The sequence below is a fragment of the Lytechinus variegatus genome, chromosome 6 (assembly GCF_018143015.1).
Source record: "Lytechinus variegatus isolate NC3 chromosome 6, Lvar_3.0, whole genome shotgun sequence".
In the NCBI taxonomy this organism is placed as follows: Eukaryota; Metazoa; Echinodermata; class Echinoidea; order Temnopleuroida; family Toxopneustidae; genus Lytechinus; species Lytechinus variegatus.
The window spans coordinates 6,606,719-6,626,575 of record NC_054745.1 but is presented as its reverse complement, the minus strand read 5'-3'; the positions used below and the strand labels follow the sequence as shown (position 1 = coordinate 6,626,575).

At 34.9% G+C, this 19,857-nt stretch overlaps 1 protein-coding gene across 1 annotated transcript in view; it reads right to left on the bottom strand.

Annotated features, from left to right (window-relative positions):
* Positions 1-2,643: 2,643 nt before the first annotated feature.
* LOC121416929 overlaps positions 2,644-19,857 on the bottom strand; it is a 31,479-nt gene continuing 14,265 nt past the window's right edge. Inside the window, exons 2-12 of the mRNA XM_041610462.1 lie at positions 19,458-19,616; positions 17,793-17,937; positions 17,344-17,433; positions 15,309-15,698; positions 14,638-14,748; positions 13,941-14,141; positions 12,327-12,689; positions 11,277-11,360; positions 10,579-10,644; positions 9,866-10,027; positions 2,644-3,524 (exon numbers count right to left, since the gene is read on the bottom strand). Coding sequence (XP_041466396.1) covers positions 2,887-3,524; positions 9,866-10,027; positions 10,579-10,644; positions 11,277-11,360; positions 12,327-12,689; positions 13,941-14,141; positions 14,638-14,748; positions 15,309-15,698; positions 17,344-17,433; positions 17,793-17,937; positions 19,458-19,604 — 2,397 coding nt within the window. The 5' untranslated portion in view covers positions 19,605-19,616 and the 3' untranslated portion in view covers positions 2,644-2,886. The remainder of the gene's footprint in view (positions 3,525-9,865; positions 10,028-10,578; positions 10,645-11,276; positions 11,361-12,326; positions 12,690-13,940; positions 14,142-14,637; positions 14,749-15,308; positions 15,699-17,343; positions 17,434-17,792; positions 17,938-19,457; positions 19,617-19,857) is intronic.

The following is a 19,857-nucleotide window of genomic DNA, read 5'->3' as shown; positions in this document are numbered from 1 at the left end:
TCATTCATATGTTTTTTTTTTTAAATATTATTATATTATATTACTATATTAACGGGCAATTATGTATAGACATGATAGAGAAAGAGAGCATTAGCGGTAGTCTGAGGGGGGGGGGGCGGGGGCAGGTGGGTGGGGGTAGAAAGAGGACGGGGGGGGGCGGGTTGAAAGAGGAGGAGGGGGGGGGGGGGTCGATGGCGGAAATGTAGTTAGAGAGACAAAATACCAACAACAAACCAATCCAAATCGATACATCATATGATTCATGAAAATTATAATACAGCAAAGATTTTAATAGCATTATGCAGCATACATACTACTTCATATAAATGTATAAAAATAATCTGATATTAACGCCAAGGAAACAAAACAGCTTTTATTCCTGAATGATTTACCACATGTACCATGTTTTAGGGAGAAGACTAGTTTGAAATATGTATTACTTAGAACTTGTTTGGCATAATTAAGACAAAAATTGACGAAAGTGTTCATGACATGAAAATCTGAAATGTACGACTGAAAGGTAAGTTTAGATTATATACATTATTTTATGTCATTCTTTATCCAACAGTCACTGTATTTTGTCGGTCTAGATTCTGTAGCTTCGTGATGTACGGTAGATTACTATACACAGTAAATTTATTGACAATACATGCCAAATGACAAAGAACGGCTAAGAGATCTCGGTCGAAAAATGTCCACGAGAACAGCAGTTTCGTCCTTATTCCGGAGCAGACGGAAAATAACAAACAGGTTGTTTGTCTCGAATCAAGGACCAAATTGTTGGTTTGATTTACCAATTTTCGACAAAGACATTTTGAATATTCTTTGTCACGAAGGCTTTTGATAATACATTTCCTTTGTTCTTGAATCCGCCTTTTGTGGCTGTATGAAAACTCCTTGTGTCCCCCAGTCTGAAGATGGCATAACACTAAATCGATCAATTGTCTTCTGGTAGGTGTTTCGTAAAGCTGCTAATTAACGCCTTTGACCCCTTTAAGGGTAAATGATACACATTAGGAGAGCATTTCATCAACATTTCTGTCCGACAAGTTGTCAGGTCTGACAACTTTCCTTCATTATGATCGGCTGAGAGGGAGTGTTACCATAAAATGTTGGATAAAACAGCACATTCTTGGATAAAACGTCTGACAAGTCCTTTCATGAAACGCTCCCCATATTACGATTGGTGTTAATGTACAAAGGATCGCCAGTCGTTAGTAAAGTCGTTCGTAACTTACAATAAGTCAATGAAACACCAACCTACATATAAGATCAGGGGGTGCTTCACAAAGATTTAAGTATGACTTAGAGTTGCACTTAAATGCTTAGTTGAGTGCAATAAGATTGCGCGTTGCATATCATATACGCGTCGGCATTTAAGTGCGACTCTAAGTCACACTTAAATCTTTGTGAAACACCCCCAGGATTCCGTAAAACAAAGGTTAGCGATAAATTGTACACTCAATCTAATTGTACATTGTATTCAGTGGAATCAATCGTAGAAAAATATTATGCGATCATTGTTAATCTTTGTGTTACGGGCCCCAGATCGTATTCGAATTGTCTAGTTTCCAATAAGCATGGCAAGCATAAACCCACCAAAGAAAATCTTTAACTATACATAATAAGTATGATTGTCATAATGCCTCTAAAATAATGAAGTAAAAAATAAAAACATGCTAGATGAATAAGTTTTGACTAAGACACAAAATAATGATTTATGAATATCAGTTTTTTACGATCAAACAAAGCCACGTTAGCATAGAGGTCAATACATATAAAAATACAAACAGATCAAAACTAATATAAACATTTACCAATTGATGCAACTACAATAAAAAATAATGAAATAATAGGCAAGAATTTAGGTGTCTAATTTTATTTTAACATTTCCCATAACCATAATTATTCTTCTTATTATTAGCAATATTATTATAATCATCAGTAAAGCAATTATTGACTCCTTCTCTGCTCAATTTTCTATAGAATTATCATTACCACAATGATACAACTACAATTCTACTTGATTCAGTTTGGTGAATGGTAAACCATGCATCTAAGAAAACGATTATTTCGAATACATTCTAACAGAATTAGACAGATTATTTATACCTTTGGCAGCATTTTGTGGATTTCATTTAATAAATTGGAACGGTTTTGATCCCAGGGAAGGGATCAATTCCTCCGCTACCCCTGTCAATGGTATTCAACACCCTTTCCAACGACCCATATGATATATTTCTATATCATAGAATAAATAAATGTAAAACAATACACACGGGGATGGCAGCTTAAAAATGAACTGGTAATGACATTGCTATCAACTGTGCCTATAAAAGCTTATTGATTGGTTAACATTGGTTTGACTTTTTAAAAAAATCTGAGCTAGAAGGTTACACTTTCACCCGTGTCTGTGATATGTTACAAAAATAAAGCCCAGAAAAAAAATGATTCGAAAATAATTATTTAGCGCTTCCAAATTGAGATATAAAGTGACCGGAAACACCATCTTAATTTCATCCCATACAGTTATGTGTACTATTTAGGCGTCTATAAGACACCTATTTACAAAATCGGGGTTTGCCTAGTAGTTTTAGGTTTTCATTCTCAATAATGGTTGTTTTCAGAGTTTATTAGTTCTAATACATGCACTTCTCACATGTTTCATCTTGATTTGAGAATTATTTAAATCGGCTGCTCAAAAATTTAAACAATATCTTTAATTAATGACATTTTCTCGAACAAACCCTCCAAACGAGTATTTTGATGCCGTTACAAGAGCATGGACTATTAGGTCCATGGTTATAATTAAGATACCATACCTTATACCATATTGAATTAATTTCAGGCGGCGACTCATTGTCTGTGAACAAACCTTTTAATTTTCTAGCAATCTGACGCTGCTGAGTTTGGGGTTTGTAAAAGTTTGTAATGTGCGAAGTTTTTAGGACCTTCCGCGAGCGCTTGTGGACCAATTGTCATTATCACAATACAGTGGCTTAGATATTTTCCTTTAATTAGATCTGAGAATCCATATTTACTTTCATCCAACGGCGCGACTGATAATAGTTTCTGGAAGTCATTCTCATCTCCCCTTAAGACTATGACATATTCTGTCATGGTGCTCTTGAAATAATCTTCAATTCGACCTTCAGTCAGCTCGAATTCCTTACATACGCGTTGAGATGCTACAGCGCCCCCAACGGATGACCCAGGAGCGATGTCAGCAACGTTCAAGACGTAAAGCAAATCAACGTTCCCCAACGGACTGTGCGGATCCTTCTCTATGGCCCAATCGTAGCCGAGCTTCTCTGCCACCATTAGCCGGTCAAGTGGTTCGTTGGCCTCGATGAAAATGCGACTAGGATACTCGAGAGCCTTTGTCCGATTAACGACCTCCTCAAGAGTTGTCAATTGTCCCATTTCAAAGTCTTGTCTATTCGTGATGACCCGTGGAACAACCTTTATACTTCCGGTAACAAATTTATGCAGGTATTCGTTTTTCATGTTCTCCCTTATTAGCGCTGGATGAAAAGGAGGAAAATGAAAAATAATGGATTATATTCCGGTTCCGTGCATTAGTATTATTTTGATTTGAAAACATTAGACCAAAAGATCGATACCATGTCTTAGCAGAAATGGAAATAGTGCATTAACGCGGAGGGTTTGGTTAACCTGCACTTCATTCTTTGCCAGACAAAGCCTTCATATAACTTCGCACTAAACATTATCGTTGACCCTACAATCACCGTTTATCCCTTGGTAATCGGAGGGTCGTCGTATTGCACCCTCAGGAGTCGGGAGATCGTACGATTAACATGATACGACCCCCACTGGCTACCGTACGATTACCAAAGACAAAATGTAAATTGGGAACTGCTTGGAAGGTAAGTTCATCAACATTTTAGAGGTCGGGGATTTTGGAAGTTTAGCACCTCATTCCTTAATGACAATACTTTCGTTGAAATCATTCGTAATTGTATTGCAGATAATAAATTATATCATTATAATAATTTAGATCCAAATACATTTTTGGATTTCTTAAAGTGTCAGATGAGATCAGTTTCAATAAACTGTTCAATAAATAAATCTAAAGAAAACAAAACATATGAAACTGACTTGGTCCTGAAATTGAATAAATTAGAATTAGATTTTTTGAAAGAATTCCAACATTTAATTTACTCTTTTATTTGGAATGAAAAACCGGATAAAATCAGTCGTCTTACAATTATTGGAGACTATAGTCAAGGTGGATTGAAAATGTTACATTTACCTTCTGTAATTTCTGGCTTGAAAATTGCGTGGGTTAAACGTTATATGAGCACAGAAAATAAAGGAAAATGTAAATGTTTTTTCGAACACAACTTGGTCACCTTTGGAGGAGAATTGTTTTGGACATGTAATTTAAAATACGATGATCCCAAAATATTACAAATAAAAAATCAATTCATTCGAGAAATTTTAATTACTTGGAGTCGTTTAACATTCTCTCCTAATTTATCTGATTTGAATATAAAGAATCAAGTGTTATGGAATAACTCATTGATCAAAGTAGATGGGAAAGTTATATATAAACAACTTTGGCTTAAAAATGGGATCATCAGTATTAAACATTTAATGTATGAACAAAACAATTTCTCTCACATACAACTTTTTTACAAAAATACAAAATTAATTGTAATTTTCTTGAATATCATTCATTGATTTCTGCAATACCCAATGAATGGAAACATTTTAGTCAACATCTTTTTGAGAGTAAAACAACTCAAGAAGATTTGTTGTATAATTTAAATAATGTTTTTAACTTATGCAAGTTTATCCATAGAATTTCTGTTGATGAAATCTTAAAGTCCCCCACTTCGCAATCAAAATGGGCATCCATTTCAAATGAACCGGTTAATAATTGGAACAGATTGTATATGATTCCCTTTAAATGCTGTCTTTCTACAAAACTCCGCGGCTACTTTCAATATAAACTTTTCAATCGGATAATGGGGGGAAACATCTTTACGATATTGGCTTGTCTGAATCTAATTTATGTACATTTTGTTCTTCCTCTGTTGAAAGTATTTCACATCTGTTTTGGGACTGCCCTGTAACTCAACAATTTATTCAAAACTTCCAAACCTTTTATTTGAACAATAACGTGTATTTGAATAAGAATTTATTTTTGTTTGGTTGCCCTGACGCTCAATACTCTACTGTAAACCGTTATATTCTTTATGCTAAATATTTCATTTTTTCCACACGTTGTAAGGGTAATCGGTTGTGTTTTAGCTCTTTTAAGAGCGTATTGAAACGCTATTGTGAAATTGAAAGGGTTCTCAGTCAAAAACATCATAATTTTGTCATATCATTAGATAATAGCACGCATGTACAGTTGTTGTAAACATGTTCGCTTCATGATTCTTTTGTAAATTGAATTGCTTTCGTGTTTGATTTCTGAATAAAATCTTTCTATGAAAGAAAAAAAAAAGAATTAGATTATGATGAAAATCCGTCCGATTCCCTTTTAGATATGATAAAACAATGCAGAGAAGATCTCGAGTTAATATATAAAAAGAAAACGGACGGTGCTATCGTTAGATCCAAATCAAACTGGATCGAACATGGGGAAAAGAGTATCCGATATTTTTTTTGATTGAGAAAAGAGAAATCAACGACAAAAATTAATTTCAAAAATCAATAACGAAAAGGGGGAGATTGTCGAAAGTACTAAACCTATTGTTCAGGCCATTAAAAATTTCTATGAGACAATGTTTTGTTCTTGTGATCCACCAATGGTCTCTTTTGATGATATTTTGCCTCAAGATTGCCAAACGTATAAGCTATCGGTTAATGATAGAAAACATAGTGAAGGTCTAATATCGACGAAAGAATTGATGGATACCTTAAAACAATGAAAGATAATAAAACCCCTGGTACAGAAGGGTTTCCATGTGAGTTTTATAAGTTTTTTTTTTAAGATTTAGGGGACCTTTTTTTGAATAGTTTTAATTTTTCATTTGAAACAGGTAAATTGTCATTAAGAGCAAAGAAGAGCTATAATCAATCTTATTTCCTAAAAAAGATCACGATCTTCTATATTTAAAAAAATTGCGCCCGATTTCTATTTTAAACACTGATTATAAATTACTTCCGAAGTGCCTTGCACAAAGATTAAGAAAAGTAATAGATGATATCATTAGTTCGGATCAAACAGGCTTTATTAAAAATAGATACATAGGAGAAAATATAAGACTTGCGTTGGATATGATAGAATATACAAATAGTAGTAACGTTTCTGGTTTCATTTTATTAGCAGATATTGAAAAGGCCTCCGATAAGTTAGAATGGTCATACATGTTTGAAGTGTTACAATATTTTAATTTCGGAGAAAATTTCATAAGATGGATTAAAGTAATATATACAGATATATATACTCCTGTGTCATTGATAATGGTCATGCCTCCGAATTTTTCAATATCACTCGAGGTATTCGTCAGGGCTGCCCCCTAAGTCCATTACTTTTTATAATTTGTCATGAAATATTGAGTACCTGTATTAAAAAAGACCCTGGCATTGAAGGTATTTTGATAAATGATGTTGAAATTAAAATCAGTTTGTATGCCGACGATACTGTATTTTATATAAAGGATGTAAAATCTCTCTACAGAATTTTCCATATTTTTGACAACTAAGCAACATATTCTGGATTACAAATGAATCGCAATAAATCTGAAATCATAGCACTTGGCTATTACAAAGCCCACCCTCCGGATATTCATACTACAGGGTTAAGGTATTCGAATGGCCCTTTTCATTTATTGGATGTACAATTTACTTATGATCCAAAAGATCTTTATGTACTCAATTATATTCCTGAACTTGAAAAATTAAAAAGAACTCTAAAAATATAGTCGCAACGAGACCTCACGCCTTTGCGCAAAATTACTGTTGTCAAAAGTCCGGATATATGTCAACTTATATTTTTGTTTTCTGTCCTTCCAAAACCTTCTGAATGGTTTATGCAGGAACTTAATTCTGTAATCTTTGAATTTGTATGGGACAAAAAACCTGACAAAATTAATCGTAAGACTATTGTTGGAGATTACAATGTAGGAGGCCTAAAAATGTTACACATACAGTCAGTTATTATGGGCTTGAAAATTACATGGGTGAAAAGATTTTTCAATGATTATAACACAGGTAAATGGAAATGTTTTGTTAACTTGTTCCTAAATGGTCTTGGTAATAAACTTTTTTTTATTGCAATATTAGAAACAATGAATAGAAATTTCATATGGATAATATTTTTATAAAAGAATTTTTGCAGTCTTGGTGTGAGTTAAATTTTAATGAAAATCCTCCTGCTGAGTTTATTCACAATCAGGTTATATGGAATAACTTTTGTATCAAGGTAAATGGTTCTTTACTTTTTTAAATTTATTGGATAAATAAAGGTATTATTAGGTTAAATCATTTGTTGAAGCAGGATGGTAACTTTCTCTCACATTCTGATTTTGTTTGTAAGTTTGATATTCATTGTAATTTTCTTGATTATTATTCTGTTATATCTGCCATACCAATTGAATGGAAAATGGTTTGCAAAGAACCTCCCCAAACAAAAGTGAATTACCAAGAGGAAATTATATATAACATAAACAAGGTAACAAAATTGTGTAAATATATTCATAAAACGTGTTTTGAGAAAATTTTTAAATTTCCTATTTCACAAATCAAATGGAAAAGTATTATTTCAGATCCAATCGTTACTTGGGACAAAATCTATATGATTCCTTTTAAATGTACTTTTTCAACAAAGCTTAGATATTTTCAGTACAAAATTTTTCATAATATTCTTGGCGTTAACAAGTACTTGAAAACTGTTGGTATATCACATTCTGATTTATGTTCCTTTTGTTCAGCACACACGGAAACTATTGCTCATTTATTTTGGGAATGTCCCCTTTAATACTCGTCGATTTTTAGATGATTTTGAAAAATACACTCTTAAAAGTGAAATAAAATTATCTTTTAATGACTTTGTATTTGGCATACCAGCTGGAAATTCTTCTTTTGATATTTTATATGCCAAATACTATATCTTTTCAACTAAATGTTTAAAAGGAAACTTATCATTCTCATCATTTCAAAAGAAATTAAAGTATCAGCATGAGATAGAACGAACTATGCACATGCAACAAAATAAGTTTATTGTATATCTTGATGAATCGAGGCACATCGAGCTTATTTAAATTATGTATTGTGTATATGTATGATATTGAATTTGATGTATCACATACATTTTGCATTTGTTTATATGCGTTGTGGAGAAATATTAAATAAAGACTTTCTTTGAAAAAGAAAAAAAAAATGGAGCGATTGGAGCTAGAATTCTTAATGAAAATAAAAGGGTAGGTAAATGGAGCTAGATTTTTTTTCTTAAAATAAAAGGGCAGGACAAAAATTAATAGTTAATGAATAATTATTCAATGTATGTAGCATTACTTAATCGTGATAATAATTGACCAATAAAGTACATTCCCTAATCATGAGAGTATCTTTTTGATATCCACCAAGGCAATGTGATACAACGCCTGGGTGTGACGGGTATGTACAGTACTTTGTAAAGTCTAGAACAGACACGGCTACAAGATGGATACGAGACAATAGTGGCCCCCTGGGAGGAAACGGCGAACGATGAACAGATGAACGAGAGTTATTAAATTGTGTACATGCATAATTTACATGGTAAAAAATAAGGCCATGTGTCCTTTATTGAGGAACAATTGCCCGATGATGAACTGGAGAAGAGTTGGTATACAAGAAAACCAGTTCATATTGTAACACTGAGTACAAAATAAAACAAGTTATCTAAAATTATATACAACGCTCTCAACTGTATTCACTTTTTATGCATAAGAAATTGATATGATCATATTCTTTTACATGGACTCTTGCTATAAGAACAGCACAAAGAGTTTCTCAACCAAAAACTATAACATTTTGAGCGTTTATAGGGAGTTCGAGGAAACAGTATGATTTCGCGTACTACTAACGCATAAATTAGCATGACCACTTATTACCTAAAACAATTTAGTATACAATTTTGTAGATTATGTATTAGACAACGAGCGTTCGCGTGGTCGACGGCCGAAATCTCAAGGAGGGGTCTTGGTGCCCCCCTTCGGCCATATGAACTCCCAAAATACCCCCGCCTAGATAGGGTTTAACCGTTTAAAAACCATTGTCAGGTTCACAAATTATTGGGGTGGTTCAGGCTGAAAATATGTATAGTTTATTACACAGAGTAGAACTCACTGAGCAAAACGCTGAAAATTTCATCAAAATCGGATAACAAATAATAAAGTTATTGAACTTTAAAATTTAGGCATATTTTGTGAAAAAGGTCGTCATGAATATTCATTAGGCGAGCTGATGATGTCATATCTCCACTTTACGTTTTCTTATGTTATTACATAAAATCATATTTTTTTCATTATTTCATACTTGTGTGAATAAAATGGCTCCCTTATATTGAAATAAGTTGCAGCAATAAATATCTAATGCACTAAATCAGTTGTCAATCCAATTTTTTTAGTTCTTGGAGGAAAAATTTTGAATAAACCTAATTTCATATAATAAAATACAAAAGAACAAGTGGAGACGTGACATCATCAGCCCACCTAATGAATATTCATGACGACTGTTTTACAAAATATTACTAAACTTTAAATTCAAGAACTTTGCTATTTGTTGTCCGAAATTGACGAAATTTTCGGCATTTTGCTCAGTGAATTCTACTCTATTTATTAAGCTATGAATACTTTCCGCCTGGACCACCCCTTTAAACAACGTTTTTACTCTGCACAAACAAACTCACATATCCATACGGCATCCGCAATGTCACGTTGATTCATACGGTCGAGAGCGTGTGCTAGCTTCACCAAGCCTGCTATGTGCATTGTGTCATCCCTAGTAACGCCGAAAACATCTAGCCTGTCCCACATGTCTTCAAGAATGGAAAAGTCCATTCTGTCAATAACTAGAAAGGATTAGAAAAGTATTTGGGGCAAAATATCAAGCTGAATTCTTTCTGAATATTTGAAATTAATAACTTTACGTGTAACCGCTTTACAAATGGGTTTAAAAGGTTAATGTATCACAGCTTTGTTCATCATGTTCATTGTTTAAATAAGTTTCGTTAAAAACAAAATTCTATTTTATCAAAGAAGCACCTTCGTATGGCTTTAAGGCTGTAGTGAGATCTTATGTTTAGTTTGAAATGAGGAAAAAAAGACGAAAGAGAAGACTGATAAGAAAATGAAAAAGAAAGGGGAGAAGAAAAAGAAGAAGGAGAAGGAGGAGGAAGAAGAAGGGGGAGGAGAAGAAGAAGAAAAAGAAGACCCAAAAAAAAGAAAGAGAAGGAAAAGGAAAAGAGGAAGAAGGAGGAAGAAGACGAAGTAGAAGGAAAGGAAGATACAAGGAAGAACGAAAGAAACGAGAGAACGGATAAAGATTCATAAAGATAATTTTGATAATTATTGTAAAATGGTGCTTCAGAGGAAAAGCAATATTGATGAATTCTCAATCTACCTGGTATCGCAGATGTTCCCAGTCGCTTATGAGATATCCTCCTCTCACCGCCTTTCTGAATTCCGGCTATAAAACGAAATTTAACATAATTATTGTTTGAAATATTTTGCTGATGCCATTTCTTTGTTTTTTATTCAGTTCGCATTTATTTCATCTCTAAAAACAATGAGTATATATTTGCATCAATTATACACATCAATTATACAGATTAATGATAAAGCTGATAAATCATACAAGAATAACTTCAGATAGATACAATGATATAATTTGGCCTGTATGGTCATAGAAGAAATGAAATAGGAAGATTTGAAATAAAGCCAGTAATGGCCCTGTGAGATAAAGTCTCCTTAACTATCAAATGCTTATGTGGAGGCTACTTTGCATATTATAATAAAACAAATATATACATGTATACAAACAAAGCCACAATAGGTGGCATTAGGGGTGAAGGATACATGTTTACTTCTATCCGTACTACGCAGGAATAATTATTTAAACTGCCAAACAGAATAAATAAATTTTCAGTGTTTGGTTTGTAGAATTTTTATCGTTTTATTAAAATCAACTTTTCGTTCGGGTGGACTTGTCCTGTAATAACACAACATATATTAGGCATTCATGTTTTGTTGTCAGTATCAGCAAATCATAATCAAAATTTAAGAAAAAGCTCAAGAAAGTCTCCTGTCTGAATTACTCACGTTCTCTTAGTTGTACATAAGTATGATAATTTTCATCTCGAGCAGTTTGCATCTCTCCTCCGTTGGCATCCTTAATCATTTCGTCTACATGTAGATAAAGAAATAGACAGAAATATATCCATATCATATACCACATACTAAACGATTATTCCGTTCTTTGCATCAAAACAGGAAAGCTCGAAAGGTTGAATTAAGTCAAGAATAAAATACTGGTGCATTGTTTGACGAAAGCGTTCAACATGTTCAGGATTGACAAATTGACACTGTGTGATAGTTACCATACTAAAATTTAGATCGCTACTCATTTAAAGGTAAATGCTAGTTTTGGTAACGATATCAAAATGAGTTCGTACAGAATCCAATGAAATGACCACCAAAGTGTCTGTTTGCATAAATAAAATGTGCCAAAGGAATCTGAAAGAAATTGTGTAATTGATGAGAAATCAGCAAATCAGCACAGGGTTCGGGTTGAGCGTCGGGCCCGACATTCAAAGCAATAATTATACACTGTCCCACGTGCGCTTATCTGTGTTGGGGATCTTCGGTGTGAACATTTTTCAGCGTAGATTTCAAGATTTCACAAAGTTCACTTTATGTAACTGTACCAGATCTAGATCCTCGATGATACATGTATACTGACAATTAAGCCTTGTTTTACAGACTTTCTCATGAAATCAGTGCTTACTGCAACTACTGGAATTTCTCTTTAAACGAAGCCTAACCTTGAACTTTTACTGCTAATGCGCACATTTAAGTCGATGATTATCATGATTATTGCATCAACGAGATTCTAGACTATCCATCCATTTTGGTACAAGTCCATAAAGTGTGCCTTCGTATCCACCCCCCCCCAAAAAAAAAATCAACAACAACCCAACAAATCTGTCTCTCTCTCTATCTTTTCGCATTTCCCCCCATTTTCCCTTCTTCCTTTTTTTTTTTTGGGGGGGGGGGCAAGTGGGCGTAGATACAGTTTTACTTTATTGATACTTATTTCTTTTGTAGAACATTATTTCAATAATACCCGACAAACACACAGATAAGACTTACAATCAGGATTCGCTTCAGCTGCTATATTTGCCTGTTTCTCAGTTGGCTTCGCATCTTCAGTGCGAAAGATGATGCTTTCATAGTCGGGTTCCTTGGTGCTAGAATCAGCAGTGCCTTGCCCTTGGGGAGGGCGCCCTTCATCCTGCAAACCTGTAGTGTTGACGTACGTGTGTTGTACAAATTTATTTTCTTTGGTGTCCTCAGGTGGGTAGTTTACGTATTTGTGGCACTGTGAGATTCCTGCACCAGAAGCTGCACCTGAAGGCGGGACTTGATTACTTGGATGCTTTAGTTTAAGGGACAGCATGGCGCTAATCATCGAAGAGTGAGCAGATACCCGCTGAAGGTACGTTCTTCTTTGTTCTTCGGGGGGAAAAAATAAATTAAAATATAAGGCAAAACTGATTCCGCAGAACTGTCGTATATTTTTTATGAGAAAAAAACTATTACAGGAAGATCGCTTTAGCAGGCAACGAAACAATAAGCGGAGAGTGACATTTTGCGATTCACAATATTGCATGATATCGGAGTACAAAATGTGACACACTTTCGCTTCGCGAATCCTCCTGATAAAGAAAAGTAAACATTCGATTACTTTTAAATCTACATACTATTCAAAGCTAAAATTGAGCCTGGCACATGAAAGTTTTTGGAATGTTCTTGAAGGGCAACTGTATTATTATATACAGTTATTATGATTATTATTTTTTTCAATCAAACAGCAAGCTATATTTGAAGAGCTCACTTGCAAAAGGGTGAGGTCTATTTTCATCAAATTTGATTTTAATAGCTCTATAAACATGATACCCCAAAAAAGTTGAAATTCCCATTAAGAAGTGAACTAAAATGCCAAAGAAAATCTCTTTTTTTTTCAAAAGGGGGTTGGTCCATTTCAGTTTTGTTTCAAAAGGGGTTAAGTCCACACTGATTTTTTTTTTGAAGAATAGAAAAAAATATGAAGACAGGTCGGTTTCTTTTATACCAAATGTTGTTTTCATGGTAGGGTATCATGAAAATAAAAACAAAATAAACAAAATAATTTTCTTGGAGTGGACCTAACCCTTTTTGCAACCAAACTTTTCTGAAGAGCTTATTTGTCAAAAAGGGTTATGTCCATATTTCATAAATGTTACTGTTTTCTGTCTCTAGACCTCTAAATTTTTAGTCGCTCTGATGATACCAAGGAAAATTTGAAGTTCAAATGAAAACTTGAATAAAAGTGGAAAAGAACATTCACTTTTCTTTGTCAAAAGAGATTGGATTCATTTCAGTTTGCTTGCAAAAGGGGTCGGAACCACAATGATACGTTATTTTAATATATAGAAAAAATTGAAGACAGGTATATTTTTTTATACCCAATTTTACGTTCACATAAAAGGGTAGTACATCATGACAATTTAGTTTCTTATAAGAATATTGCAATAAGTGAGAATACACAACAAGGTTTTTATCGGAATGGTCCAAAGCGGACCTAACCCCTTTTGCAACTAAACCCTTCATTTATAGCAAGGAAATCATTTCTTTTTTGGAGGGAGGATACTGATCATCGACAGAGAAACGTGTGTATATCTTACTTAGTTCATAAAATAGGAGTTTAAACACAAAATATCTTACCCTCTTTCTCACTTTCCCTCAGCTCCCCTTTCCTTAGTTTCGAAGCAAGACGACTGGCACCAACTGACTCCAGAATTTCAGCCAAAACAGGAATGTCGTTCATACACGGATTGTGCTTCGATTTCCAACTAAACAGTATATGCTCGAACTTTGATCTGCTTGACATGGCCCAAAGGTTATTGATTTCGGCGTCCGACATACCTGACAAACAAAAACAAAACCAATCAATTCAGGTCAATGGCATCGCACATACGTATTCAAATAAGGAATTCGTTTTTAATCATCGGCAACCTTTAGGTTGCACGTCCGACCATCGTTCTACACATACTGCTCTTTGTTTTAGATTTGAAAATTTGTATGATACCCAGACTAGAAAGATATTTGTTCCAGATGGAGGAAATATAATCAATACAACCACCGTCATCATCATCATCCTCATCATTATCATCGTCTTCATCATCATAATCATCTTCATCATCTTCATCCTCATCATTATGTTCATCATAATCAACATCATCATCATCTCCATTATCATCATCATCTTCATCATCATCACCACCACCACCACTACCACCACCATCATCATCATCATCATCAATACCACCACCATTATTACCATCTTCACTTCCTCCCCCACCGCTATCATAAATTAAATGACTATAATGACCACAACCACGGTAAATGTTTCCAAACTCACCTAATTTCAACCCGAGCTCCGTTACCAACGAGGCATCTAGTTTTTTTGCAAGTCTTACCAGTTCTAGGTCATTGACACGCAAAGGCTTAGCATCAGATGGTCTTGTGTTTGCTGCAAGAAAAAAAAAAGTTGATGAATATTCACATAAGCAATCCGCCAGGTGACATGTGTGGTCCGTGGTCGTCTGTTAATGGTGACGCCATTCCAAAGTGCCAATAGCGCCTCATCCTAATGTCCCAGGCCGTAAACCATATGGTGCGACAAAGTGTAAATCAAAATAATATGCATTTTTATAGCGCCAAAACTAAAGTGTTGCGCTGAAATAACTTCCCAGATGCTGTACATACTGTTGGATTAGATTTTTTGTTTTTACTTTAATTTGAAATGTTGTAAGTTGTTGAATTTATAATGTCAAGGGAAGTTTGTCCATAGTTGTGGGCACGTCTGAAACGGTCGTCCTTTATCGATTTTAAAGTATGGTGAGTGTGTATGGATGATACATGTTTGAGTTCGCACCCCCATTTTCCAAAAAAAAGAGAAGAAAATTGCAGAGGGAGGGGAGGGGGGGGGGGAAGAAGTTGATGTTTTTTTTAATTCTGTGCAATACAACCCCTTACTCATGGAGGGACACACAGTTCAGAATTACGTTCTGGTTTGGAATGTTCGCATACCTTCTTTTCGGAAGTGTTCGATGATCTGTCCAATTTCCCTCTCGTCCTTCTCAGAGAACCAGGTTTTCAGAGAAATCGTTGACCTCTCCATACCAGCGGCAATATGTTTGCAAATGACATCATTCAGGTCATCAGCAAAGCGATTCGGTAATGACTTCACCCTCTTCTGCAACTCCAGAACGCCATCTTCATCAATCGAAGCGACCGTGACCTTCATACTACTTCCGGTACCATCGTCGGGCAGTTGCATCCGGATGAGTCTTAGTCCGAGTATATGGATGCATGTACACAGCCTGATGGCAAACTCGTTAGGTTCGGTTAGGCAGTCTAAGATCAGGGAGAGCGGTACCTGTCCTTCGCTCGAATGCATGGACACCCTGAATGAAAGTTCTGAGAAATAAAGTGTTCATGAGAGACGTTTAATGTCAAATTTTGTATTGTACCATTTAATACCATAGCAAGAACGACGTGGACTGCGATCAGGCAGAGATGTCACACGGTTACTTCCTTATATGATATGAACTGGTGGTCTTTGAACCAATTGGTTAGTGAAAAGGGGTGAAAGGATGCTTGGGAACCTCTGGAGAGGCGTGTAAAAGGGGGCTAGGGGTTGTATACAGGCGCGGATCCAGGAGGGGGCCGAGCCAGCCCCGCCCCCCCCATTTTTTGACAACCTGCAGATAAAAGTGTACTCTTTATCTTGATAGTAACTACGAAAAACAGAAAGAAAAGTAAGAAAGAGGTATTATACCCATGATGTGCAATTTACAGCCTCGTAACGGCCGGCCCGTCCCCGAAAGGAAACAAGAAAAAGATGAAGGAAAGAATTGAAAAAAATAGACTTTGTATAAAAATTTTCGCTCGCACTTTGCGCTCGCATTGCCTGTGTAATGAATCCCATTTAAGAGGATTAAATGAAACTTCATATATCCAGTTCTGAAATTAATTTGCACACAATATTTTAGCTCGCACATCAAGCTTTCATTATTTTGTTTGATTTACACAAATTGTTATATCAAAATTTTCAGTTCGCGCTGCGCGCTCGCATTGTTTGATTTGTGAGATACCTATCCTGTTTGGAAATTATTTCCAAAATTTGTCAAAATGCTTCTTTATTATGTCAGTATATTAAAGAATTAAGCTCGTGCTTCGCGCTCGCATTTAATTGTTTGAGACACACATTTGTTTATTTAAATAAAAAACGCGCTTGGACTGTCCAGTTTTCAGGTCGGAATATCAAACATTTTGAGCTCGCGCTTCGCACTCTCATTATTTAATTGGTGATACTTGTGCCTCTTCATTAATCACAAAAAAAACAGTCCGAATTTAGTCCCTTTTCACGTTACTACAATAAAATTTCGGCTCGCGCTTCGCGCTCGCATTGTTTAGTTGGATACTTATCTTTGTTCATGATTATAAAAACTGCTCAGAATCTTCAGTTCTAAGGACATAAAATATCGAAGAATTTTAGATCGCCCTTCGCGCTCGCATTATATATCAAGACCACATGATAGACCTTATCTTGTTTATAACAATAAAAACTAACATATACTTAAGACTTCAGTCTTTAGTCGGGACTACCCCCTGAACCCCCCCCCCCAAAAAAAAAAAAATCAGATTATAGGGGCCAATCGAGAAAAATGTTGATGAAAATATTTTTCGCCCCCCCCCCTATTGGCGAAAGCTGGATCCGCCCCTGGCATATACACTGTAAACAAATTATTGTGTAAAATCTTAACCACCACGAGGGTAATCATGTCCAGCCAATTTGGGACAGTATTTTACCCATTACGGGAAGCGTATTGTCCGGTAAGGTTAAAAAATAAGCAGCTATTACTTTAGAATTGGCAAAATTTTCATCACACTTGATAAATAAAAATGACCAAAAGAAATGCCGGATGTTGGTTGGACACAAAATGACCCTAATGGAGCACTCTTACCCGATACTTTTCTCGGATGTACACTAAGTGACAGTATACACGTGAGTGCCCCCCATGAACAATACATTAAACCAAAACCAAGTTGGACGACGAACCTTTTTCTTGCTGATAAGTCCTGACCTCGTACTCGAATTGTCTCGATGAACCAATGACTGCAACTTTATGGGGTGGTACGAAACCGACTTCTAAAATTTGAAGAAAAAATTGGGAAAAAAAACATTTGACCAATGTGTTTTTAAACAGAGTGATCATCGATCAAATTGGTCATTCCTTTTTTCATGTCATTAAAAATGAGAATGATTTTATTCATGTGAGATTTAAAGTCAACAGAAACGTCATTTCATATCCGAGACAAATCATTCCAGTTATCGTCAACTTTATAAAACAAGAATTTAAGGACGTCATCACAAGTTAGAATATGTGATATTGCTTCGCTCTCTCTCTTATTGTCTAATGGATTTTCGCCATACCATCATGATAGTATTCTTTATGTTGATGCGTTTTATTAAAGCATGTATTTAATCAGAGTGAACAATCATCTTACCTGTTTTGGTAAGCAAGTACGCCAGATCCATCCGTTCCATTTCTTTGAATTGGTCAATCAAAAACTTCCTGGCGTCCGGTTGGGTAAAGTTAGGATACATACCAAGCCAGGTGCGCAACATATTGAAAATCCCATTCTTGATATCCTTTCGAGTTTTATAATGAGGGTGGGGTGAGAAATGAATAAATGTCATTATTGATGATAGGCATTGTTCATTGAAGGGAGTCCTTTATTGGCCTTTCTTGCGAGGGAAGCTGACACGGAGATTTGTCTTAGCGGCTTACAGATAGCTCAATAACAGAGAAAATATAATGTAGAATGCCAGTCATGATGAAAGACAACATAGAAGTCTTTGTCGAAAATCGGCGAATCAATACATCAGTTTAGAGCTCTATTCAAAGCATACTACAGTGTACATAATGTATTTGCAAATTTTCATTTTTTCGTCATCTCTGACACTTAAAGCTTGGGTATAGTTTTGATAAATCCACCAAAATGCACCTATCACTATTCCAATTCATTGCTAGCTAATATGAATGGATATGCCCTATAACAGTTATGATGTGGAGAACATAAAATGAAAATGTGGTTTATAGGATAAATTTTGCGATTTTACATGGAAATTTAACTTCATCGGGTCACCCGATCAAATTAAAATATCTGTGTGTTTTTGTCTTTCAATTAAATCCTATTCCAAATCATGGAATGGGCTGAAACTTTCAAGATATGTTCTTTGTCTGTAACTTTTGGATATCTAATCACTAAATTTATAAGATAAGTGCTTGAATGCCCATTTTTTTAATTCAAAACAAGCATCGCCGAGAGAGGGCGCTATATATCCAAGATTTGAATATTTGAAATTTTCTCAGAGAAGTGCAGTTGGAAAAAAATATCTAACGGTCTCTACGCTTCAGTAAGACTGTCATATTAGATGATATTCGATTATCAATCACATTATTGACCCTTTACCAAAGCTATACACAGGCTTGAACAGGAAACTGCTGTTCCTGTTTACTGATTTTCGACAAATAATATGAAGTAAATGATAGAGTAGTTTTGGGCAATAAGAGAGTATTCGCTCAGCTACGTACGGATGATTCAAGAACAGATTAAATGCATTGAAAATGCCCGTCAAATGACAAAAATAAAAGTACAATATAAATGAGAACATTCGTGACGATGATTTCGACAAATATATATATGCTTATAGAAAAATTTTATCTTCACAGTCAAGGTAATTGATTTTAAGACAAATTATGACCCCTATTTCAAACAAAAGTTCCTTGGGAAATCTCGTGTGAACATGATTTTCTTTCGATATCTGACATAACAGTCCACAATAAAAAAAAGAGAGAAAGAGAAAAAAGTTGGATTGGTATATCAGGGCCCTATCTTACAAAGAGTTGCAAATGATCTGATCAATAACAACTACATGTATGGACGGCCCGCAAGGTCAACATCTCACATGTTTAAAATGCAAATTTGTTTTCAACACATTTTCTAGATATGATATATATTCATACATTCATCATTCTCTTGAAGATTCAGTGGGATTCTTTTACATGTAGGAGATTGTGTAAGTTTTCTGTGGTAGGGATGGATCTTAATACAGTTGAGATTGATTCGATCAATGGTAACTCTCTGTTAGACGGGACCATGTATTACCCCTTTATATTCTTCTTTCCAGACCAGGATTTCATTATACACGAAACCAAGACGAATCCCAAGGCTAAGCCAGTCATCAGGGTTGACCTTTTCTGCTACTTTGTAAAGTTGCATCTGCGTTAGCTCAAAAGGACTTGCCATGCTCATGCCCTTCTATATCTACAAAGAAAATGGATACCAATAATATCAATGAAAATAATAATAGTATTGAACGAAAGTCAAGCCCAGAATGGTTTGTGGCGGTACAGATACTATATTGTTATCACCATTTTATTATGATTATATTTTTAGGATCATTATTATTGTTATTATCATTCATATCATTTTGAAAGAGTATCAAAGTATTTTGAGGACGTTGGTTTACATATTTTTGATTGACATGAAGTATAATATTTTATGA